This window comes from Malus sylvestris, chromosome 15 (genome assembly GCF_916048215.2).
Source record: "Malus sylvestris chromosome 15, drMalSylv7.2, whole genome shotgun sequence".
NCBI lineage: Eukaryota > Viridiplantae > Streptophyta > Magnoliopsida > Rosales > Rosaceae > Malus > Malus sylvestris.
In genome coordinates, this window is record NC_062274.1 from 33,224,889 (window position 1) to 33,250,217 (window position 25,329).

The window sequence follows — 25,329 nt, forward strand, 5'->3', positions numbered from 1 at the left end:
TTATATGGCTGCATCTAACGTCTCGTTAGACTGCCTACGTACCCTAAACAGGGATCAAGCCATTCGTAGTTCACAATCATTTATATTAATACGCACATGGATAGATCACGATGAAATCTAACTCAACCATCTCATAGTATTTTATAACTTATATATATATATATATATATATATATATATATATATATATATATATATATATATATATAGTCATGGCATAAGTTTCTCAGTTTTATTTAAAAGCATTTATAGAATTATCAATCATGAAACATATGATGAGCAAGGAAAGATCCACTCACCTGGAGTCCGCGCTACAACTTCCTAGCACGAACATCGAGGTGTCATAAACGATCGGCGCATGTGACCAATTATCAAACCATATCTAAGAATTCTCGTTGATATAATACATAACTTACATCGCACTCAAATCTACGCAATTCGGTCCAGAAGATCCACAAATCAGATCTCTGATCTGTAACTTCCAAGGATCCACATTATGCTTCTAAAATAACATACTAAAGTTTCAGAACGATCCAACAGTCGGATCTCCACCAATTGCCAAAATCAAGTGGCGTTCAGCATTTTATTTTACGAACTTACAAATCTAATTCGAGGAGATCCATATGTCGGATTCTCAATCCGTAAGTTCCTATATTCCTTAAATATTATGAATAATAATCTACCAAAGTTTGATGACGATCCAACGGTCGGATCGTCGATTCATATAATGGCCTATTAATGTATCTTAGAGAATTTTGGTTCTAATGATCAATCTACATCATTCACTTCTCAAAACTGAATTCAAGACATCACATATCATCTAAAAATAGCATTGGTGGCCCTCAGGCCACACGCCACCGCACCAGCCGCCGCGGGTGGCAGTCGGCCGGCTCGGCTCGCCGGAAAATTCAACTATTTCTAAAAATTACCAAAATTTGCATTTTTGAAGATCTCAATGAGTAGAACAACTTTTATACCTGTGACCAAGGTCAATTTGGCTTGGAAACACTTCAATTTCACCAAAATTCGTGCGGATCCTAGAATTTGGTGTGCTTCGATTCGACCTCCAAACTTGTTCCAACGCCTCCACCACTGCTTGGGCTTTGTTTCTGGGTTCTAGGGAAGTCTAATGGTAGTGGTAATTAAAGGAAAACGTTTCACAAGTGGTGGATTTTGAGCAATGTTCCTCACAGCACCCACATTCGGTTTTTGAATAAATTACCACCAAATTCCTTCAAATTTTGAATGGAAATGGAAGAGGGAAGGCTAGGAAGTTGTTTCTAGGTGGTGGTTTGAGACAATTCATCGGAAAGTGGCCGGGAAATAGGTGAATTCGGCCTTGGAGCTTGGCCGGGTCGCGCGGGTCAAGAAGAAGACCCGGCGTTTCCCCTCCTTTTCCTTCTCCATCCTTTCCCTTCTTCCCCTTTTCTGGTTGGCCATCATCTCCTTCTCTCTTCTCTTGATTCGCCATTTCTTCCTTCTTCCAGATTGGGCAGTTTTGCCCAATCCTGTTCCCTCTATTCGTCCTCCCCGACATATCTTCTCTTCCTTTCTCATATTCTCCCAATAATTAATAAATTAATAATACTAATAATTATATACATATAAAAATATAAATCGTAACCAAAATAAAAGTACTTCTCGGGTTAGAGTTCCGTAGAACTTTAATCGTAACTCCAAATCTTCTTCTGCTTGCGTCTACGAGCCCATATTGTCGAGTGCTTAAGGAATACGCTAAAAGAATTCCATACATCTCACTATACGTAGGTAAATGAAAGTCAAAAAAACCATTCATCTCTAGGGCATTATCGTAAAATCACGCTTTTAAAATTTATAAAATAATAAAATTTGGGACGGGTTGTCACATTCTGGTCATGGTTTCCCTCTTGTCTGCCCCACCACACCACCAATTCCAAGTTTTCCACCATGGATTCTCCTATAAGTGCAATGGAAGCTACCATCACTGACTTGCCTCAGATTATTCAGATTGCTATTTCCGCCAACAATGCTTCCTTATCGGCGTCGTGGGAGCTCAAATTGCAAGCATTCTTTGAGCAATTGTGCCGGAAGCAAGTTTTTGTTGGGGGGAAGGGAGCCAACCTTTAGATCTGTTATCGCAATCCGATGTTCCAGTTGCTCCTTCTTAGATCCTTACTAATGATGTTGATTTTCGTAGTATTAAGACACCTCGCCATCATAGACGAGACACTTGCGATGGGGGAGGCCTTAATCCTCGTCCTTAATGACAACAACGACTGGATTTCCCTCGTTTCAGTGACAACGATGATCCATTGGCCTAGATCTACGAAGTTGAACAATATTTTTCCTACTATGCCATTCCGGAGCACCAGAAGGTAGTTACAATCTCAGTCTATTTGGATGGTGAACCACTATAGTGGTTTCGATGGAGGAATTGTCTGCATTCAACGCCTACTTGATCGGAGTTCACCAAGGCCTTTTGCCAAGAGTTTGGTCCCACTGAATTCAAAGATAGCATTGAGTTTATTTTCAAACTTCGACAATCAGGTACTCTGAAAGATTACATTGTTGAATTCTGTAAACTTGCAACTAGATATGGTGATGTTGGTCTTGTGATGCTTAAAAGTTGTTTCTTAAGAGGTTTAAAATGAGAATTGCAGAATGATGTTAAGTTGTAAAGGCATTCTACTGTGCATGATGCTATTTCTATTGCTCTTCAAGTTGATGCTAAATTCAGTGCACTCAAACCAATGTTCCTTAGACCTGCAACTATTTTGAAACCACATGCTTTGGTGTTACCCCAACTCCCTGCCCCTTAACCTAGAACTTCTACCTTGCCTTATAAGAAACTCATCCCTGAAGAGGTTTAGCGCAAGAGGGAAAAATGAGAGTGGTGGTTCTGTGAAGAAAAATGGGTTAGAGGTCATAAATTTCTCCATAAACAACTGTTGATGTTGGATGTAGTTGATGAATAGTTAAGGACTAACAATGGAGAAGATGTTGTAGCCCCTGAGTTGTTGCACATGGAGTTGAGTGAATGTGCATTCTATGGCACACCTGCCAAGCAATCAGTGCAAACAATGAAAGTTGAGGGTCTTGTGCGGAACCAAACAGTAAGAATTTTGCTTGATTTAAGAAGTACTCATAATTTCTTGGACTCTAGATTAGCTAAGAAATGGAATTGAGTAGCTGAAAGTACTCAAGCATTTGAAGTAATGATTGCCAATGAGGGAAAGATTAAAGGTAGTGGTTGTTATAAGGATGTCCATCTGTTATTAGGTGGTTATGAATGCTCATCTGAGTTATTTTCCTTGCCACTAGGAGGTTGTGACATGGTTTTGGGGGTCAAATGGTTGTCCATTATAAGTCATGTGCTCTGGGATTTTCAGTTATTGACCTTGGAATTCAAAAAGGGGGCATATACATACAAGTTGCATCACAGTGTTCCTCCTACATCTTTGGTACAAGAAATTTCAGTGCAACAACTTGATAAGGAATCTTATAACTCCAATTTGGGAATGTTATTGTACTCTATGTCCAAGGAAAAAATAGAAGCCTCTGACCTCACTCCTCTTCAGTTGCAGTAGTTACAGGAGATTTTGGGGCAATTTAAGGAAGTTTTAGCAGTGCTTACTACTCTACCACCTCCTAGAGACCATGACTATAAAATCCCCTTGATTCCTAGTGCAAAACCACCCAACATAAGACCATATCACTATGACCTGATTCAAAAGTTTGAGATTGAGAAGGCACTTAAAGAACTCCTAGATGCATGATTCATAAGGCCAAGTCATAACCCCTTTTCATTTCCGATTCTCTTAGTGAGAAAGAAATAGGGTACACGGAGAACGTGTATAGATTATAGGGAGTTGAATGCCATCACTGTGAATGACATATATCCAATCCCATTGAGAAAACTACATTTAGAACTCATGCAGGTCACTGTGAATTTTTGGTTATGCCATTTGGACTCACCAATGCTCCTACTACCTTCCAAAACCTCATGAATAATCTTTTCAGGCCCTTTCTCAGAAAGTTTATCTTGGTCTTCCTTAATGATATTTTGATCTATAGTAAAATATTGGAGGATTACTTGCTTCACTTGCAAGAAACCTTTGCAATTTTGCAGCAGAATCAACTATATGTGAAAAAGAAAAAATGTGCTTTTGGTCAAAGCATTGTGGAGTACTTAGGCCATATTGTGTCTAGAGAATGAGTATCAGCTGACCCTACAAAGCTTAAGGCTATACTTGATTGGCCAGTTCCTACCACTGTGAAACTATTAAGAGGGTTCTTGGGATTAACTGGATATTACATAAAATTTGTGCCAGGATATAGGAAAATTGTTAGCCTCTATATTATCTCACTAAGAAGGATAGCTTCGTATGGTCTCTCTCAGCTAATGAGGCTTTTGAGCACTTGAAGAGGGTAATGGCTTCACCACAGGTCTTGACTCTTCCTGATGTTTCAAAGTCATTTGAGTTGGAGTGTTATACTTCTGGTAATAGGATAGAAGCTGTCTTGCAATAAAGGGGTGTACCAGTGGCTTTCACTAGCCAAGCATTGGGGCCAAGGAACCAAGCTCTTTCTACTTATGAGAGAAAACTCATTATTATAGTGCATGCTATAAAGAAGTGGCATAACTACTTGCAAGAAAGACAATTTATCATTAAGACTGATCACAATAGACTTAAATATTTCTTGCAACATAGAGTTAACACTGCTTTCCAGCAAAAATGGGTTTCAAAATTGCTTGGTTATGATTATGAGATTCAGTACAAACATGGCAAAGATAATGTGGTTGTTGATGCCTTATCTAGGGGTCCAACACCCAATGAATTCTCTGATGTGCCTGTGGAAGTATCACTTAATATGCTGGAGTGTAGGGCTATCACATATCCATATTTTGGATGGCTGTTAAAAGTAAGTCACAAGAGGTGGCACACTCCATTGCAAATCCTTCATGAGGCACTAATTCCTAGTTAAGCAAATTTCACATTGACAATGGGTTTTTGAAGTACAAGGGCAGAATTGTTCTAAGCCCTACCTCTAGTTGGAAGTCCAAAATCTTGGAGGAACACCATTGTTGTCACATCCCGGCCCGGGCCCTCACCACATCCTAGGCTTGACTCCATCGTAGCACGATATTGTTTGCTTTGGGCCCCGACCACGCCCTCACAGTTTTGTTTATGGGAACTCACACGAGAACTTCCCAGTAGGTCACCCATCCTGGGATTGCTCTCTCGTGAACTCGCTTAACTTCGGAGTTCTGATGGAACCCAAAGCTAGTGAGCTCTCAAAAAGCCTCGTTGCTATAGGGAGGGGATATGTACATATAAGGCTTACAGGATTCTCACCCCTATGTGATATGGGATCTTACAGTCCACCCCCTTAGGGGCCCAACGTCCTCGTCGGCACACATCTGACCGGGGATTAGCTATGATACCAAATTGTCACATCCCAGCCCGGGCCCCCACCACATCCCGGGCTCGATTCCGCCGTAGCACGATATTGTCCACTTTGGGCCCCGACCACGCCCTCATGGTTTTTTTTTTATGAGAACTCACATGAGAACTTCTCAGTGGGTCACCCATCATGGGATTGCTCTCCCGCGAACTCGTTGAATTTTGGAGTTTCGATGGAACCAGAAACCAGTGAGCTCTCAAAAAGGACTCGTTGCTAAAGGGATGGGATATGTACATATAAGGCTTACAGGATCATCACCCCTGGGCGATATGGGATCTTACAACTACAATCCTACTGTTGGTCACCAATGGGTGCTCAAAACCTATCAAAGGCTCAAGAGGTTCTTTTATTGGTAAGGAATGAAGAAAGATATTAAGAAATATGTACCTAAGCGTGCTATCTGTCAACAAAATAAATATGAAACCATAGGTCCACCAGGTTTACTTCCACCTCTTCCCATTCTAGAGAAAATATGGACTAGCATTAGCATAGATTTCATTGTGAGGTTACCTAACTGCAAGGGCAAGACAGTGATCATGGTTGTGGTAGGTAGATTATCTAAGTTTGCCCACTTTGTTGCTATATCCCTTCCGTACACAGCTATTTGTGGACCATGTGTTTAAACTCCATAGTATCAGTCAGTGATAGAGACTATGTGTTCCTCAGTCAGTTCTCGCAAGAGTTCTTCAAATTGCAAGGCTCCAAACTGAGCATGAGTTATGGATACCATCCCCAAAGTGATGGATAAACTGAAGTTATGAACCGGTGCTTAGAAACCTCTTTAGGCTGAGTGGAGTTATAACATCTCATACCACACATTTGCCAAACTCACTCCCTTTGAAGTTGTTTATAGTATTCATTTTCCACTCATTACTACCTATGAAAGGGGCACAGCTAAATTAGAAGTGGTGGAACAAGCTTTACTGGAAAGGGATAAGATGCTGGCATTGCTGAAATCTAATTTGGAGTGGGCTCAAACTCGGATGAAGCATCAAGCAGATAAACATCGAACTAAGAGAGAATTTGTTGTGGGAGATTGGTATATTTGAGATTGATACCTTATCAGTTGCAGTCATTAAACTCCCATGCCTTTCACAAGTTGCACCTTAAGTTCTATGGTCCATTTGAAGTGTTGGAGAGAATTGGCAAGGTAGCATATAAACTCAGGCTTCTAGAGGGCACAAAAATTCATCTTGTTTTCCATGTGAGCTGCTTGAACAAGAAGTTGGGTTCTCAAACCATTCCTATTGTTGCTTTACCTGACCTAGTCACAGATAACTTGGAAGCTAAGAAACCAAAAGAAGTGTTGCAGAGGCGCATGTACAAGAAGGAAATGTTGCAAGAGTTCAAGTCTTGGTGCTTTGGGAGGGTTTGACAACCAATGAAGCCACTTGGGAAGACTTTGATGAATTCACTACCAAATTTCCAGATTTTGTTTTTTAAACCTTGGGGATAAGGTTGTTCTTCAAGGGAGGGGTAATGATATGAAATGTAATAAGTAATTAGCTTAATCACTTAGTAGAGGTTAAGATGGGAGTTTAGTTGTTAATTAGATAATTAGTATTAGTGCCAGATGGCATTAGTGGAATTGTGAAGTTGTATTAAAGGCTCACATGGAGCTTGTGGGACTAACGGTCATTTGAATTAAAAAAATATTATTACAAAAAAATATTGGGAGCTCAGCTTCTTCTTCCTCCTTCTGCCATTGTTCCATTCCAATTGCCTAAGCTACTTGCAAGTTTGAGATAGGGTATCTAAGGTTGATTCATATCAGACCGGTGGCCAGGAAGCACTTGTTGACCATCGAGAGAAAGTAGCCAGGAAGCACTCCCATTTTTCATTTTCTTCATCCATTTATATCAAATATTTATTTTTCAATTATATAAAAATTGAAAATTTTGAGTTATTTGATGGTTGGAGTTTTTTTATTGTGCAGATTAGGACCAAGAGAGTGGGAAGATTTTGAATTTTGGTGTTTGTTTGGGAAGCTTTACAATGTTTGACTGGAACTCATCACATGTATCGATCCTTGAAAAATAAAAATAAAACCATTATTCTCCACCAGCAAATTGTGCAAGTAAACATGGAAGAACTTCTGCCTCATCGAACATCCGCTCTACGTTTCTTTTAACTTTTTCACTTTTAATCCATTTCTGCAAAATTTAAATTAAAAAAATTGTTAATGGGTGACCCATTAGCTTAAGAAATTAGGTTTGGACGACTCGTTAAGTTAATGGGTTTGATTGAAATCGAGCAAACCTAATAAAACCGACCCGTTTACAAGTCTAATCAAGAATGCATTTGGTCAACCAACATAAAAAATGTCAACCTAATTCCATAGGTAGTTATTGAAATACCATGAAAAAGTGTCAGATTTTGACATAGTACGAAGCTAGTAAGGATTACAGGCGTAAATCCTTGAAGGATAAAGTTCTGGAGTGCACCAGTTTGATAGAAATCCCAAAGAATAATTTGATTAATTGATTAAAAGCTTGAAAGATCATTACAAATGAGAAACCAAATGATTAAATAAACAAATTACCACCCGCCATTTCAAAAGATTTAGGTAATTAAAATGAAAGCAAATGACATTAATCAGACGAAAAACCAAAAGTCCGATTTTAATTACAAACATTAAAACGTTGTTTCGGAAGCTGAATACATTGTTTTTTACCTTAAACTTGACAGGCTCATGGTTACCATTAGTCTTATTCTTCTCGCCATTCTCTTCGAATCCATATATTACGGCCCCATAACAAACACAACAAACCAAAGTGGCGTCAATCCGGACGATACAAAAAATCCAAACCATCCACTTTCGGGATATGGCAAGAGCAAATAATGTATTAAAACGTAAATTACCAATTCTCCAATTACTTTTCTCGATTTCTTGCCGCTTCTTCTTTAATTATATTGCATGTGAAATAATTGAGCGCAATGACGTTGTATAATTCATACAGCCAACCCTACTTAGTTGGATAAAGCTTTGTTGTTGTTTTATCAAATTTTTTGGCAAACCATCACCGGACTAAACATTCGACACCCAGATTCCAACTCTACCAAGCACCTTAACTCTCAGATATGACCTTAAGTAGAAGATTAAGAGTTAAATTTGTTGATAGGAAAGTTTATTTTTGGGAATATATTGTGATGGTGGCGATTTCAGCGGTGTGCCGATTTCTTGCTTGACATGGGGTCGGTTGACTTATCTGTTTTTTATGTGGCTGTATTGTTGAAAAGGAAATTAGTACAACTTGTTGGCATAGATCTGGACAAGTTAAATACAATCCACAAGGCATCCACATGGAACCTTTAAGTAGATCAGATGTTACATCAACACTTACAACCATTCTCTTTAAACATGAGATTCACAAAAGTTATACAAGGTATTGACATAACTCTTTATTTTGATCCCTGACATTTAAAATCGATAGAACTAATCCCTGAGTTTGTCCACTATCAATCATTTTGGTTATTCTATGGGAAGTCTCTGTTAAATAAGGAGAAAATGACAAAAAATATTCTAAATTTTTGTCACATGATTTTGTCTCATTGTTTATTCAATTGAGGATAACTTTGTCATTTTGGTCCTCATTTAACAGAGATTTTTTTACGAAATGACCAAAATGATTGACGATGGACAAACTCAAGGACTAGCTCTATCAATTTCAAATCTCAATGACCGAAGTGAGGAGTTATGCCAATTTTAAGGACCATTTTGACTAAACAACCTATATATGTGTGTGGAATGGGGTAGTAGGAAAGTTTGTCAAAAAAATGTGTCCCCCGATTCTTACTAATATATTGGAGTTAGATTCTCTCCCTTCCTATTCTCATCCTCTTCTCTCCTCTCCTCTCACATTTTGTTTTTTGTCTTTTTATCTCTATAAAAATCAATATAAAATGTTGACGTGGCTTAACCGTAGCCGTTCAAATAGGAGGCATAGAAGGGAAGAGAGATTAAGAGGAGAGAGACTCCTCCTCCTATATTGATAGCCACACAACCATCTGTTGGTCGCTTCCAATAGAGCTGTCAGAGCTGATAAACTCACATTCTCCATCAAACAACATAACATTTAGAAATTTATTAGTCCCAAGCAAGCAACAGTTAGAGAACGGCACTCCACCAACCCTCATATGGAGTAGATCTACGTTCTTCACGACCACATACTTACTTCTCATTCATTTATTCACATCACGTCCCCACTCTCTTATATCATGTTATTCCATCCAAACCTCTCTACCGTCTCTCATAACATATCCGGCCAAAAGCGTCGCCGTGAACATGTCCCTAAATCCACCGCAAATTCCAGAGGCCGAGGCCGATTACGAGGGCTCCGACGAACTTCAAGACCAGCGCATCGTTGTTCCTACCAAACACATCACTATAGCCGGTAGCTTCGAAAAGAAACAACACTCATGGTACAAGGAGAGAATGTCTTGTCTAAATTCTAACTTTGGATGTATTCAATAACGAGTAACGACATACTTATTTGGTGGATTCGTGCAGGTTTATCAATTCTCATGTCCCGACAGACCTAACCATTCAAGTTCAAGGCATCACCTTCGACGTCCATAAGGTAAACTTACAGCGCAATACAAGCATGCACGGCTCGAGACATAACTTCGACACACATGTACACACTAGTCAATAAGTTCATGGTCCATTTCTCTTTGTTTTTGCAGTATCCTTTGGTATCGAAATGTGGCTACATAGGTCGAATGGAATTTCATCCTTCACCTTCAAATTTCGGTTATGACCTCAAGCTTGAAAACTTCCCCGGCGGATCAGAAACCTTTGAAATCATTTTAAAATTCTGTTATGGTCTTCCAGTGGACTTGAACCCTAACAATATAGCTCCGTTAAGATGCGCCTCGGAATTTCTAGAAATGACTGAAGAAGTTCAGGATGGAAATCTCATTTCTAAGACTGAAGCTTTTCTCACCTTGGTTGTCCTTTCTTCACGGAAAGACACCATTGCTGTGCTTAAATCTTGTGAAACTCTCTCTCCGTGGGCTGAAAATCTTCAAATTGTCAGACGCTGCTGTGACTCAATCGCTTGGAAGGCTTCCAGAGAAAACGCCATTGGGGATGCAGACGGTCAAGAAGGTTGGTGGCTTGACGAAGTGTCTACCTTTCGAATAGATCATTTCATGAGGACTATAGCAGCAATAAAGGCAAAGAGTAACAGACCAGAGTTTGTTGGTAAATGTATCGTGCACTATGCAGAAAGATGGTTGACCGGCGTGGATATGGAGTTTGAAGGACTAAGAGGATATGGGCTTGGAAAAAATGACATGCAGTTCAGTGTATTGAATAGGAGGAAGGAGGACGGGGGTTATGAATACAGAAAGGAGCAAAAAGCAATTATTGAAAGCATAGTAAGCATACTACCTCCTCAAAACAAAGCTCTTCCGTGTAAGTTCTTATTGCGGATGTTAAAGTTGGCCATGCTGTACTCTGCATCGCCAGCGTTGATTTCAGAGCTTGAAAAGAGAGCCGGGATGATGTTAGAAGATGCCAATGTGAACGATTTGCTGATTCCTAGGTACTACAATGCAGATCAAGGGAAACTGGTTGAGTGAGTATTCTGCATTCTTTATTTACTATGAATGGGAAACATACAATAGATATCACTGGCATAACCAACCTTCATGTTCTTGTTAATTATCATAATGTGTAGTACAGTTCACCTGAAGAATGCACAATGCACGACATTGAAGTTGTGCAACGGATTGTGGAATATTTCTTGATGCATGAGCAGCAAGATCAGCAACAGAAGACTGGTAAAATTGCTGTTAGTAAGCTCTTAGACAACTACCTATCAGAGATTGCAGGAGACCCGAAACTCTCCATAACCAAGTTTCATGTAATGGCGGAATTACTGCCAGAAAATGCTCGAACATGTGATGATGGTCTTTACAGAGCCATCGATACCTATCTAAAGGTTACCTTCTCACCTGTTTCTCTAGTTTTACCTTATTTATGACCTAAAATCTTAACCCTTTTTCTTTCAGACTCATCCTACGCTGCCTGAGCATGACAGGAGAAGGCTATGCAGAATAATGAACTGCGATAAACTATCACTTGATGCATGCATGCATGCTGCACAAAATGATCGACTGCCTATGAGAACCATTGTCCAGGTAACATTTTTCAAGTTTCGAATTGGTCCATGCTGAAACCTAGTCTAAAATGTTATGATATCACTTATATCCTTAAGGAATCTAGACCTTCTACCATGACAGATCTAAACACTTGCATTCCAATTAAATTCAAAATATGTATATTTAAAGTTTATCATGTAGTAACAGGAAAACGAAATGTAACCCAAGAACCTCTACCAACCAGAGACTAAGGGACTTGTAGTTTATAAGCAGCATGATCAATGAAGCTAATTAGAGACCTTTGAGAAGATGAAAATACATGGCAAGAGAAAACGAAAAAACAAACATTAACTACTACCACAAATTGAAATAAGTGCCTCATTTTTTGTTGCTTAGCACACTTTTTATGCACACTGAATTCAAAGTGTAAACATATAGGCGTCCGGCTAAGTGATGAAAACATGATATGGAGCTCTGGCAGGTCTGGGGTTGAATAATCTAGCAATTGGAAGGAAAGACTTCAATCTCACACAAAACATGCTAGAAACAAAGTATTGTATAACAAAGTAACCGAACAAATTTCAAACTAAGAGTTCTCTAGTGAAATTTGAATTACACTGTAACCGGAAAAACAAAAAAATTGAATTACACCAGCGTGATTAAATATATAGCAGCAAAGACCATCCAAAGATAAATTCAAACCCGAATCTCTAATACGAACCCTAATTAGACATTTAAATCTTGTATGGGCTAAATTGACCGATGCATGTCAAAAATCACTCAACTGTTGTCCCTTTGAAATGAAAGAAAAATTACGTCATTTGAATAGAATACCTAAAATCATCAAATAAACAGAAAATTTTCAAAAACCTTAATTCTAATAGCATTCCTACAAACAGGGAAAATACTGTACTATATATACCCTTATCATAATGGAGATGTAAAATCCTCAAAAAGGCGTAGACACTTAACTGAGATTTTGGCGACCATTGCATTTATCACACATGGAGCCCATAATCTCAGAGCCAACTAGAACGAGGTCCATCAAAATTGACATCTCTTACTGTAGAAAGCGGTTATGTAACATGTGCAGGTTCTGTTCTCAGAGCAAGTAAAGATGAGGACAGTGATGCAAGGTAAGGAATCACCAAGCGGCGATAACTCTGAACAGGAGGGGAACCACTCATCAACAGATGCAGAGATTAAAAATCTTAAAGCAGAACTTGAGAAGGTAAAAATAAAGATGGCAGAGCTGCAGAGGGACTACTCTGAACTGCAACACGAGTATGAAAGGATAATAAGCAACAAGCAAAAGAATGTATCAGGTTGGAGTTTGGGATGGAGAAAAATCAAGAACTCTTTCCATACAAAAGTTGAGGAAAATGAACCTAGAAACAACCAACAAAGAACCAACCCATCTAGACGCAGAACCACCTCCATACAAAGGTCGTCAATGTCCTAAAACTGCATTAGCCTAGGAGGCACAGACATTCCACACGATGTGGGATTTACACCTTCACGACCATCATTTGTATCAGCTAGTTTGTTTACGAACACTTGGGGATAGTTGATAATTCGTAATTGCATACCTATACGTAATGTATCAATTATACATCAAAAGAAATAAAGAGAACATGTCGGAAGTTTTCCTATCATTACACCTTACTTTTCCCTACAATAATCCTGACTCCCATAGAACACCTAGCTCACTATATCCTTTGCTACAACTCCAAGCCTGCAAATTTTCAGAACTGGATCACACAAGGCGACGAAACACTTTTATGGACAAATATAATAAACTTGCTGAGGAGAAGCGTCATTTTTTTACACCTTACACCGATTGCCAACCAAACAAAACACATTTCTTTCATATCATATGTCATTATAATCCCACTAAAATTCCGTCCTCGACAATTTCAAACCTTATGAACAACTACCAGGTTAAGTAAAACACATAACTGCACAATGCATCATAAGACAAGATTAACAATAAACATAACACCGAAATGCTCCTTTAATCGAATGCCAAATGCTGCAGTCCTAGCAAAGAGAGGTTCACTAGCAAAATAGCCACTAAATGGCCATATAATTCATCAAACCCTAAAATATCACAAATTTGAAATCTTCAAATAAAAACCCTAAAATCTCTTCAAACCTGCCTAGCGAAACCTCATGTTGCTCCAGGGAAACTTGGCGGCGCCCTCGCCGAAAACAGCCGAACCCTTATCGCTGCTCTTACCCCTGCGAGCGCTCTGCGGCTGCTGCTGCCGTTCCTTGTTCCCGTAAAGCCAATGCTTCTCGGTCTCGCCCTCTTCGACGACGGCAGACTTGGACTGGTTGGCCGCCTGCTGCTTGCGGTCCTGCTGGACGATTCCGATGGGATAGAGGCCCTGGGAGAGGGAGAGGGGGCCCTTGAGGGTGACGTAGGCCTTCTTATAGTCGGGTTTTGCGATGAGAAGACCGCTGCGCTTCTTCTTCTTGCCCTCCATGTTTAGGGTGCGGACCTTGTCGACCTGGAAGCCGTAGAGGGACTCCATGACGCGCTTGATTTCGATCTTGGAGGCCGATGGGATGGTTTTGAGAGCGATTTCTGTGATGTTGGCGAAATTGTTGGGCATCAAAAGCTTGATGGGTAGGTTCGCGAAGTGGACTACCCTCCTTCCCAATCTGCTTCCCATGTCGATTTTCTCTCCTCTCTGAATTTGGTACGATGGAGCAGCTGCGGGTGAAGAGCCTTGTGTGTGTGAGTGGAGCTTTGCGCTTCACTTTTCATTTCTCAGTGGAAGTGGGCCTCAGTTGGCGTCGGAGCCTAAAATAAGGTTGCAACGGCCCAATAATACACGCATGAATCACCTACCAACGGTCATCATTGGATGTCTTTTCTTGAAGTTTCTGTTTATATCGTCCAATGTCTTCCTCTACCTTTTTTACCATGAGCCTCTGTCTTATAATCGTATTTTTTAATTGAAGTATCTGTAAGTCTTCGTTTCACATGTCCAAAACGACCTTAACCAATTTCTTGCAATGATAAATCATCATCTCAAAAATCTTCATTTATCTGTTGGACTATTACAACAAGAAAACATTACAATTACCTTCGTATCAGTTGCGACACCGGTCAAAGAGGTATCTAACCAAATGAGAACCCGGGTCAAATATTTAACCCGAAAACAATGCGTGATTGTATTTGGAATCAATAAATTCCAATACCTCTCCACCGTTCTGGAATCAACTAACTCCAATATGTCCAAACCATTTAAAGCCGTTTCGATCAGGGGGGCTAAAACAACTCCCCCGATGTTGCAACAGGACTTACGCGTCTTTCTTTTTAACACGGTATGGATACTTCTGGTATATCGAAATGCTGCTGGCCACGAGAGGAAGCGCCAGGACACAATACAGTGAAGGTGGTTTCCCTTCAAAAATGAACTGCAGCATAGCGGTAACAACAAGGGCAGAAACAATAACAAACCCCTGCAACCACGTTAGATAGAGCTTCTGCGGTAAGTACATTTAAAACTGCATTGGCCTTTGCAAGAATGAAACTGTATAAGAAATTTGTTTATGGCTGGAGCGAGTTATCTTCCAGCCATTCTCACCATAATGATCACTCAGAAACTCTAAGTGCATGGCAAAGGGTAGATTTAACTTACCAAACCATTTGGCATATTTTGTCAGATTTTGAAAGAATTTTCAATGAAGAACAGTATGAAACTTAAGAACTACGGAGAACTTATTCAGCTGAGATGTTCCGTGAATAAAGAAGATCAAGGTAACCTAGCTATTGTTTTCTTAAAGTAGGTAGCATGTTGATTCTAGTGATCAAGCATAGCAGTGAATTAATATACTATGTTAGTTTTAACCCTTTCTCTTCGCTTTCAGCCTCAGTTTGCAACAAAATATCAAAAAAAAGCTAATAGTAAGCTTGAGAGCATCGAGCAACTGCTCTTGTAATCCTTATTTTGTTAAACTTACCTTTTTAACGCCGCCAGCATAACTTGTGACTAGGCCAACAAGAATTCCACCAAGGGCATTGGACATAACTGGGATCTGAGAAAAATAAATAATGATTATTATTATTTGAAAAGGCACACCATAACTCATGCAACGCATAGTTAATAGAGAATAACATTACATTTGTTTTCTTTGCCAAGTACTATTAATTAAAAAGTTATATCTTCTCAATAATAATTTGGATGGATGGTACAGAGAACTTTTATTCCTTTAGTTATTTTATTTTGAAGCAGGATGTTTCAAATACAACATAGAAAGTAAACCCCAGTATGCACCACTTTCCTTAACGTAAGATAATTACTGTCACAGATTTAATCCTATAAAAAGGTCGTACCCAGTGCACAAGGCTCCCGCTTTACGCAGGGTCTGGGAGAGGTGAATGTCGAATTGGAACAACTGGGATAAAACAGGCCGACTAATAATTGTGTTTTGAACAGGGACTATATAGTTTCTATGGTTACAACTTACAAATCAGACTCAAGTAAACAGCAAAGGAGAGCCAGCAAAAAAAACACAACACCAAGAAAGAAAGAAAGAGGAAAACAGATGTTATGCAGACGGATATCTAAACAATAACAACTGACCAGAGAGGAGCAGCATGACCATCCAAAAAAATTTTTTATCTGCCTTCGAAACTAAACCAATGGTTTGGTGGTTTTGGGTATTGCATGTGTGTGTTCCTAAGCAATTAAAGAAACTCCAGGTATGTTTGGATGAGGGATTTAAGTTAAATTAGTTAGAAACGCACTACAAAAGTTTTGGTGGAGGCATTTGAATGGACAGATACAATGCATTTAAACTCCTTTGTAAATGACTACTTGAAATTGTTTATGCATTGTAATGATCATCTACTGCATTTAAAATCCCTCCATCCAATGCTTTGGGCTTCATTTGTAACCAATTTATCCTAAATTCCCTTGGTAGTTGCAAATTCCTCATCCGTCTATAGCCCCAAAGGAGTCAAACAAATATTCAAAACTCAAGGAAAATGTCAAATATCATAATGGTCATTACCCAAGTCGTCAAAGTCCATCCATAAAAATAGCCATGTTTTCTGATAGCTTCTCCATCTGGAGACTTAGAGGTACTAGCCAACAAGCATAAACTTCCCACAATAGACATCTCTATGGTCATCAAATACGATGAGTGTTTCTTAACCTGGAATATAAGAGCAGCAAAGTTAAATTGACCGGACTAGGGAATAGCATCTTCAAACTACAAAAACCGAAACGTTTTGCTTACCTGGGAAGCCCATTGACACAAAGAGGACGCCAAACCTGAGAGCACAGAGGCCACCAAAACGGGAATAATCCCACTAAACAATATCTGGTCAGAACTGCCGCTACTAGTCCCTTTTTTGGAGCCTTCCCCAAAACTTAAAAGGACAGCTGCCATAATCAACAAGACGAGCGCCCCAATCTGTTGAATCGATTGCTTCTGCCTACACACAACACATTTGCACTCAAAGATCAATCTAATGGGTAATCTCGGACACCTCAGAACTCTCCGAATCATCTCACATTACGTTAATCCATCAAGTAGAAACCAAAAACCAATACATTGCAGGCTCATTGCAGGCTCAAACCACACCAAAACCAGTCTAATGGGTACCATACCATCAATATTCAAATGCCTTAGAGCTCTTTAAAAACTACCATAGCTACTTAACCCGACATGAACATTTCGGAGTTTACAATGTGTTCATCCCACATACCTCAAAATCAAATACGTAAAGAGGGCAGTGAAAATGATTTTAGTCTGGTTGAGCATTGAGAAGGTGAGGGAATCAAGGTTCTTGTAAGAAATCTGCAGCAAACTATTCTGCAATGCGTATATGGCGGCAGGGAGCCCCGAGGCGGTCAACGCACCAACCAAAGTCCACTCTCTGTACACCTTCTTCAAGCTACCGTCTCTGGCCATGAAAATTAGGGCACAGATAACCTTGGCTATCTCGCACGTCAGAACCGACGACGTTACGATCACTTCCCTACTGCGAGAAGAAATTGCAGACGAAACGTACAAGTTTCAGAGAATCAATGGATGATTTGGGGTGAAAATGTTAGGGATCGAGGAAGGGGGTGGGAGTACCTGGTGAAGCGTTTCGAGATGAGGGGCTGAACTCCGTATTGGAGTGTGAGTAGGAGGGAAAAGAGCCAGACCCTTGAGTTCATTTGCTCAGAGTTCGGCGGCGCCGGAGTTTTTTTCTTGGCGGCCGCCATTTTTGGCGGCGACCTTGAGAGAGAGAGACCGTTGGAGATTTTTCCTGTAATTTGCTTGACGTTATTTTTTCCGTATATTTCTGTTCAGAATCGTCCTTTGCTTCTACTTTGGAAAGACTCGGGGGCTGGGGCGGTCCCGACTTATAGTAAAATGGCGTCGTTTGGATACAGGGTTTTTTTTTATCTTTTTTTTTTTTTGAGTAGATTAATATTTTTACACTAAACGAAGCGGGAGTTCAGAAAAGTCACACAATGGTTAGTTTAATTTGCTATCGAATTCGTCATCTACGAGATTCGAATATAAAATCTTTCACTTCCAAGTGAATACCATAATACTGAGTGGCTATAGGATTCTATCTCGCTTAACATTTTTACAAGGATACTAACCTTTAGGGAACGGTGACTAAAAATAAGTATTTTTTAAGGAAAAAAAAATCAAACCAAGTGGTCATTTACTACAGTAATGAAAAGGTGTTGAGCTTTTATATGACGGCGTGGGTTCAAAATCCGCTAGTGGCTCATCTAACATCTAATATAACAAAATCTATTATTTGACAGAAAAAAAATTATGGATATAATAAAGAGGTAAAAAGTTTTTATATACTACAGTTTTGTGATATTCATCTTCACTTGGAAGTGAGAGGTCCTAAATTCGAATCTCGTGAATGACAAATTCGATACCAAATTAGGTTATCCATTGTATGACTTAGCCGAACTCCCCCTCCTTATTATAAAAATACCGTTGTACTAAAAAAAAAACAATCTGATTCAAGAGTATTTGGTAAACAACTTTTATGGAATCAATATCATTCCTACTCTGATTCTAGAAATCATAGTCATAACCATAAACAATGTTTATAACCCTTCTTTGGCTAACAAACATTTCTTTGTGAACAGAAATATCACTAAATCGTAGCCCTAAGTGACACATATGCATTTTAATATTAGTTTTTAGTCTTTAAGATAGGTGAAACAATATATAGAGTGTCAATATTACAAGTTTACAATTGTTTTGCTATTACAAAGGATATTTTACAATAATTTATACTAAGGGAAGAGAGTTGACAAAGAATGGCCCAACCATCAGAACACTAAACCACATTGTTCTTAAATTTGTTCCAATATTTTATAGGAGGACCAAGTTTGTAACCACGTGAACAGAAAAAAGATTCATGTACACCAAACCAAAATTCTAGAATCTATGAGTTAAAACCAGTCACAAAGCCACTCAGTACTATGGTTTGATGATATTTCTCTTCGCTTAGAAGTGAGAGATCTTATGTTCGAATCTCGTGGATCACAAATTCGATACCAAATTAGGGTGCCCATTATATGACTTAGCCGAACTCCCCCTCTCCCTAATATAAAAATTTCGATGTACTCAAAAAAAAAAAAAAGACACAATCTCAAAAGTGAGACTCTATGAAGTGGCAGGGAGCCCATGTAGAGTTTCACTTTCAGAAAAATCTCCATAGCATCTCTTGTTAGAGGAATGTGAAATTGGTACCAGGTGGAATAACCTGCAATTTAAAATCTACATACGTGTTTGTCTGACTAGTCAGCAACACTCATCGACTAAGATCAAATATGTTAGTTTACTCACAGCGGAAACAGTCAATTCAAGGCTTAGTTTACTGAAGTGTTCCTAGTTAACTAAGATCCAGTTCAGTGTACATTTTAACTCTGACAATCTTAGTTGCATGGACTTATTTGTTTGCCAATAATGATAAACATATATCACAAGCAAAGCGTAAGATAAGTAAACTTGAAAAGCAATATATTGCACATGATGATTTTGGCGAAAAAACCCACATCTGGGTTAAAAAAAATGGGGACTCTCCACTGAGTCAAATCCACTAGTGTAAACAAGGTTCATACAAAGACCACACAAGCTCAATTCCTAGATTCTTATCTACGAAGTAGCTTTACCTTTGTGTAACCTTACTTTACACGAGATGAACTCATTCGGTCTTCACTAAGTGGTAGCTCCTTCTGAGCTTTTCACCTTGTGGCATTGAGATCAACACGATCAATAATATAATATGATTTTATGATATGCACATGAAATATGGATTCAAATGACCAGTCAGATTCTCCAATCAAACAGTTGAAGAAAGAACCTAACTTGAATCCAAAACCTTGGTCTAAAAAAGAATTTAAAGCTTAAAACCAGACCAAGACATAAATGCAAAACCTTAAAACAATGCAACCCTAATATACAATAATTGAGTGTTTAATGCATGAGGAAGGTTTGGCAACTAGGGTTTCATATATGGATAAGATGCAAGCTCAAAACCTTAAAGCAACCCTCTTCAAAAATAAACTTTAAACTCCCCTCCTAAAGAACAATCTACAACCCTAGAAGCAAATATACCAAAGGAAATCAGATTTTCCATCAGCCAACTTATCCTAAGGATAATTGTCAGCTGCAAAATAAATCTAAACAGATCAATGACCAGAAACTGACTACCAGCATAAAGGTGTCAGTCAGCCCATGTGGGCTGTCTTAATTTGTGTGCCTAGACAGTTAGAAGTCAGCACACTAAACTAACTAGACAATTAAACTAGACATAATGCAACACAAATAAAGATATGAAATGCACACGCATAAACAAACCTTTTGAAGTGAGGTGAGCCACGACTTTGAACGTTTAATCCCAGTAGCAGCATCCCATAATCAAATAATGTAGTCTAAAACTAAATTGAGAATGTGGTACACAAATACAATATTTGTCAAGGAAAGCTAAACCCTTAAGACTAGACTTTACAATCTCTCCATTTGGCTTTCCTTGACAAAATACCCCAAGCCTAGAACTTATTTCACTCACCCACACTCAAGAGAAGAGCCAATGAATGAATCTTGCATATGAACTTGCATATGAACAACTCTTGACGAGAACAAGTGAAATTTATCATGGGTAAAAAAAGGCTTGCAAGGTATGAAGCACCACAAAAAAATTTCTCCCCCATTTTGTCATGGTAAGACAAACACAAGGTGAAAAATCGCATTGAATAGTCAACTTTGCTGCAAATTCATAGAACAAGAACAACAGGAGCACAACGGATAAAGAATATGCACTAGATCATATGGATATGCCCAAGCAAAGTGTAGCAACAATTAGACTTGCAACAAGTAAACACGAAAAGATACATGCATTGTGATTGAACTCCCCTATAAAGGAAACTCCCCCAGAATTGATGCGCTTCATGAAAACACACTCCCCCATAATTCTAAATTATAACTTCATTTATCTGATGAGGGATAATGACTCAACAGAAAGAAGATATGACCATCGAAACATTATTTGAGCATAGGCATAGACAAATCTACCCAAACAATCGAAAACGGCTTATTAAGATGATAGAGATCAAGATAACATTTGAATCTTTGCACCAATAAACTACAGCTAAAGCATAAGCCATGAAAGGGATAAAATAGTTTGAATATCGATGCTTTCAAGAGATATTGATAAGACAAGTGTTTGACAAGATAATATGCAATGCAATTCTCAAGGGACAACTCTTCAAGGGCATACAAAGACAGTAATACAGAGATGAAAACTTGCTCAAGGTGCAACTGTGATGTGTCAAGGTAAGGGGATAGGATTGGTGATATCCATCTTGAATTCATATAACCAAGCACATAATCTCAAAAGCATTTCCAAAGTTAACCAAGCTTTTAATAATCCATTGACTTTAAGAAACAACACTTCCTACATAATATGGACAATGGACAAAACTCGCAAAAAGCAAGGCATAAGCCTTGGAAGAAAAGCTAACTTTGGTGCAAAACTTTGAGTGAGGCACCAATTTGAGAAATGCCAAGGTCATTTGAATAAAGGTGAAATTTTGATGAATCACCATTGATATTTAAGAGAATGTATACATGACCTACGGAGGGGGATCTTGAAGCATTACACATGACATTACATGGAAGGCCAAATGAAGGGATTTTTCAATTTGATAGTATATACTTTCTTTTGAAAATACCCTCTTCATAAAACACTCTCCCAATTGACTTTTTGTTTTGATTTTGGGGAGAGGACAAAAATAAGAGAATTGACACATGGTCCAAATTATAGAGTAAGTAAAGCTACTATCAATCAATTAGGACCAAAACAACATTAAATTCAAAAATGATTTTTCAGAGGCCATCAGAGAGAGATGGGAAAACCTTTGACATCACAATGAAAGATTATCCAAGGCTAGTCCATATATTACTAACAGTGTATGACAGATAAGAGATGAATACAGAGAGAAAAATGAGGTTATCTGATGAGATAACTGTCTATACAAAACATGCATATAGACTAGACAAAAACATTCAACTCTTGGAAGCAAGGCTATACAACCTATTCAAATCATATCACAAAGACCAATAGACCGTCGAAGATCCTCGTACCTTCGATTATTTAGTGCTTTAGTGAATATGCCAGCTAGTTGTTTTTCAGTTGGCACAAAGGTTAAGGTAAGAATTTTACCTTCCACAAGATCTCTAATGAAATGATGCTTTATATCAATATGTTTGGTTTTTGAATGTTGGACAGGGTTCTTGGAAATATTAATAGCACTCATAGTGTCACAATAAACAAGGAAGGTGGATTGAGAGATACCATAGTCACTGAGCATTTGCTTCATCCACAGTAATTGAGTGCAACAACCCCTGGTAGGCATATACTCACACCTTGACAGTAGACAAAGAGACACAATTTTGTATTTCGTTGTGCCAAGCAACTAAATTGTTCCCAACGAAGAAAGTTCCTCCTGAAATACTCGTTCGATTATCAATACATCCAGCCTAATTGGCATTTTCAATATTCTTGGGCACAATCTGGGAGACAAAGCAAACATTTGCAACTTTATCAGCTAGTTGTCTTCGAGTTCTAATGCCTTGGTCATTGGGACCTACAATTTCCTCAACTCGATGACCTCGGGCCCATTTTGGCATATCCCTAAACACTATACAAGAATCTTGATTTGAGCTAGATTGACTTTATGATTGCTCTCTTGACTGACAAGAAGCACCACCATTATCGTTCGAGGAAGGAGAGAATAAATCAACATTTTCAACATCAGGAGTAGGAGGAATAACAGAATCATCAACTTTAACATTTATGGACTCCATGATGATTTTTGTTCGTAGGTTGTAGACCCTTTATGCCCTGCTGGTGTTGGAGTACCCTAAGAAGATTCCTTCATCACTGTTAGTATCAAACTTGGCTAGGTGTTCTCGATCTTTTAGAATATAGCAAACACTTCCATACACTCTGAAGTACTTGAGCATTGGCTTTTTACCTCTCCATAGTTCGTAAGGAGTCACATCAGTGCCAGGCTTGAGAAACACGCGATTAGAGATGTAACATGCAGTATTCATAGCTTCAGCCCAAAAGTGTTAAGCCAAGTTCTTGTTATTCAACATTACTCTAGTTATCTCAATTAGGACATGATTTTTTCCTTTCAACAACCCCATTTTGTTGAGGAGTGATAGGAGCAAAATATTCATGTTTGATGACATTGGTTGAACATAATTCATCAAAAAGAGCATTCTCAAATTCAGTTCCATGATCAGTTTTGATTCTGACAAGAGAGGAACGACCAGTCAGAGATTCATTTAGCATTACTTTGTACACGGTGATGAACTGTTAAAAAGTATCTGATTTTCCCTTAAGAAACACACTCAGGTATATATGGAGTAGTCATCCACAATTACCAGGTATATATGAATCAGAAACATAGGAGTCAGAAACTAAAGATGAGGTAAGCCTCTAACAGCCTCACAATTAAACTAGTTGCAATATCATTTAGTCTCTTGTCAGCCACTTTGGTTTGTTTTCCCAGTTGACAAGATCCACAAACATAGGAGTTAGAAACTGAAAGATGAGGTAAGCCTTTTAACAACCTCATGATTAAACAATTTTTGAAGATCTTTGAAGTTAACATGACCAAGTCTTCTGTGCCACAACACACTAACATCATCAAAAGCTTTGTTACACTTCGGGGTATCACCAACATTTTGGAGCATCAACAATGTAACAATTGTCTCCAAATCTAGAAAGAACCAAAATATTCTTTCCATGTTGGTCCACAATTCGGCAACCTTTCTTGGAGAAGCAAACTTCATCCGCCACTTTATCACATAACTGGCTAATGCAATGAGACTTGACTTCAACCCTTCTACATAACTAACATTCTTGAGCTGAGGAAGACCAAAAATATTAACAATACTTTTTTCCCATGATTTGGGACTTGTCTCCACTACCAAAAATAATGCCACCACCATTGAAAGGTGAAAAAGATAGGAAATTATCTTATCCCTATACATGTGACAAGAGCACTCACTGTCAAGATACCATACAATTGGTTTGGTGGCAGAGAGAACATTGCAAACAACAAGGCACATGTTGGAAACTTTATGAACCCGTTTGGAGCGAGGCTTCACACTTTCCATACTGGATGATTGCACAAGTTGAGCAATTATGTTGACTTCATTGACTAGTTAATCCACCTGATTCTTCAAACTATCATTCTTCCCAGAGTGAAGTTTCCTACACTTAGGACGAATGTGGCCTAATTCACCACAGTGATGACATGTGGGAATAAATCTATACTTGAGCTTGGATTGACTTTAGTTGTCATAGGAAATGATTCTCTCACAAATCTTGATTTGATAACCGCTGAGCTTGAGCTGTTTTTCACGTAGCCAATGCCACTTTTGTCACCATGAAGTTTCCTAAGACTTAGCATCTTGTCATTTTTTTCAGCCCCAATAGTAAGACGAATAACATTGTCATTTGCCTCATTTAGCCTAAGTAGCTGTTTCTGATTAGCCTTATGATAAAAAAAAATATTATTTGCTTTCAACACATCAATTTGATTCATCAAGTTTTCTTGAGATTCCAGCAATTTTTGAACTTGAGCTTCAAGAGCAGCAATAACATCATCTTTCTCCTCTTTGTCATTGTAATGAAAATCCTTCTCATTTAGCTCCTCAATATGTGCCTCAAGATAACTAATCTTTTCATCCAGTTCAATTCTGACTAGACGAAGAGACTTGTTTTCTTTCTGCAACTCAGCATTTCTTGGTCATCATAAGTCATCTCCTCATTGTCATTCAACACAAGATCATCATCACATGGAGACATTTCCTTCATTGGAGCAACAAAAGCAACAATTTTTTCTTTATCATTTGACAACTTATCAGAATGCATAGACTCTTCACCTTCACTTTCACTCCAAGTAGCCATGATTGCTTTGTCCTTTTTTTGACTTGATTCCCTGTTGTTTGCACTCAGGAAACCTATGTCCACTACCACCATAAGAAAAACAAAGACTAGATTCTCTTGAGGGAGATTTATCATTTTCTACTTGTAAATTTTCCTTGTTGTCTACCAAAAGTGAGTTTTCTACGTGATTAGTGATTTGGGTTTCTAGAGGATTCCTTAATCCTTTTGAAATCTCTTCCCTTATAGTTGATAATCTTTCTAAATTGTTTAACAAGTAGGGCAAGATCTTCTTCTGAGGTTTGTCCACACAAGTCACTTAC

At 38.6% G+C, this 25,329-nt stretch overlaps 3 protein-coding genes and 2 long non-coding RNA genes across 6 annotated transcripts; 2 read left to right on the top strand and 3 right to left on the bottom strand.

The window, feature by feature from the left end:
- The first annotated feature begins 9,593 nt into the window (after window positions 1-9,593).
- On the top strand, window positions 9,594-13,208 carry LOC126605852 (BTB/POZ domain-containing protein DOT3-like). Of its 2 annotated transcripts, none has more exons than XM_050273309.1 (6): window positions 9,594-9,867; window positions 9,956-10,025; window positions 10,132-11,027; window positions 11,135-11,393; window positions 11,464-11,592; window positions 12,647-13,208. In XM_050273309.1, the coding sequence occupies exons 1-6, from the start codon at window positions 9,731-9,733 to the stop codon at window positions 13,013-13,015; spliced, it is 1,860 nt and encodes a 619-aa protein (XP_050129266.1). In that variant the 5' UTR covers window positions 9,594-9,730; the 3' UTR covers window positions 13,016-13,208. The 2 variants fall into 2 exon arrangements, with proteins under 2 accessions (XP_050129266.1, XP_050129267.1); XM_050273310.1 differs by having other exon boundaries at window positions 12,660-12,796.
- On the bottom strand, window positions 9,882-11,243 carry LOC126605865 (uncharacterized). The gene is made up of 4 exons (XR_007617050.1): window positions 11,097-11,243; window positions 10,841-10,997; window positions 10,392-10,580; window positions 9,882-10,291 (listed from the first exon to the last, which is right to left on the bottom strand). It is a non-coding gene; the product is annotated as an uncharacterized LOC126605865 (long non-coding RNA).
- A 185-nt stretch (window positions 13,209-13,393) lies between the features above and the next one.
- Window positions 13,394-14,429, bottom strand: LOC126605864 (uncharacterized). The gene has a single exon (XM_050273318.1). It carries the CDS (start codon window positions 14,229-14,231, stop codon window positions 13,713-13,715), a length of 519 nt encoding a protein of 172 aa, XP_050129275.1. The 5' UTR covers window positions 14,232-14,429; the 3' UTR covers window positions 13,394-13,712.
- Window positions 14,430-14,568: 139 nt separating this feature from the next.
- LOC126605858 (UDP-N-acetylglucosamine transporter ROCK1-like) lies at window positions 14,569-17,883 on the bottom strand. The gene is made up of 6 exons (XM_050273315.1): window positions 17,656-17,883; window positions 17,282-17,557; window positions 16,810-17,008; window positions 16,582-16,725; window positions 15,529-15,603; window positions 14,569-15,027 (listed from the first exon to the last, which is right to left on the bottom strand). The coding sequence occupies exons 1-6, from the start codon at window positions 17,784-17,786 to the stop codon at window positions 14,866-14,868; spliced, it is 987 nt and encodes a 328-aa protein (XP_050129272.1). The 5' UTR covers window positions 17,787-17,883; the 3' UTR covers window positions 14,569-14,865.
- LOC126605871 (uncharacterized) lies at window positions 14,964-16,150 on the top strand. Its single transcript, XR_007617056.1, has 3 exons — window positions 14,964-15,056; window positions 15,232-15,325; window positions 16,005-16,150. It is a non-coding gene; the product is annotated as an uncharacterized LOC126605871 (long non-coding RNA).
- Window positions 17,884-25,329: the final 7,446 nt, after the last annotated feature.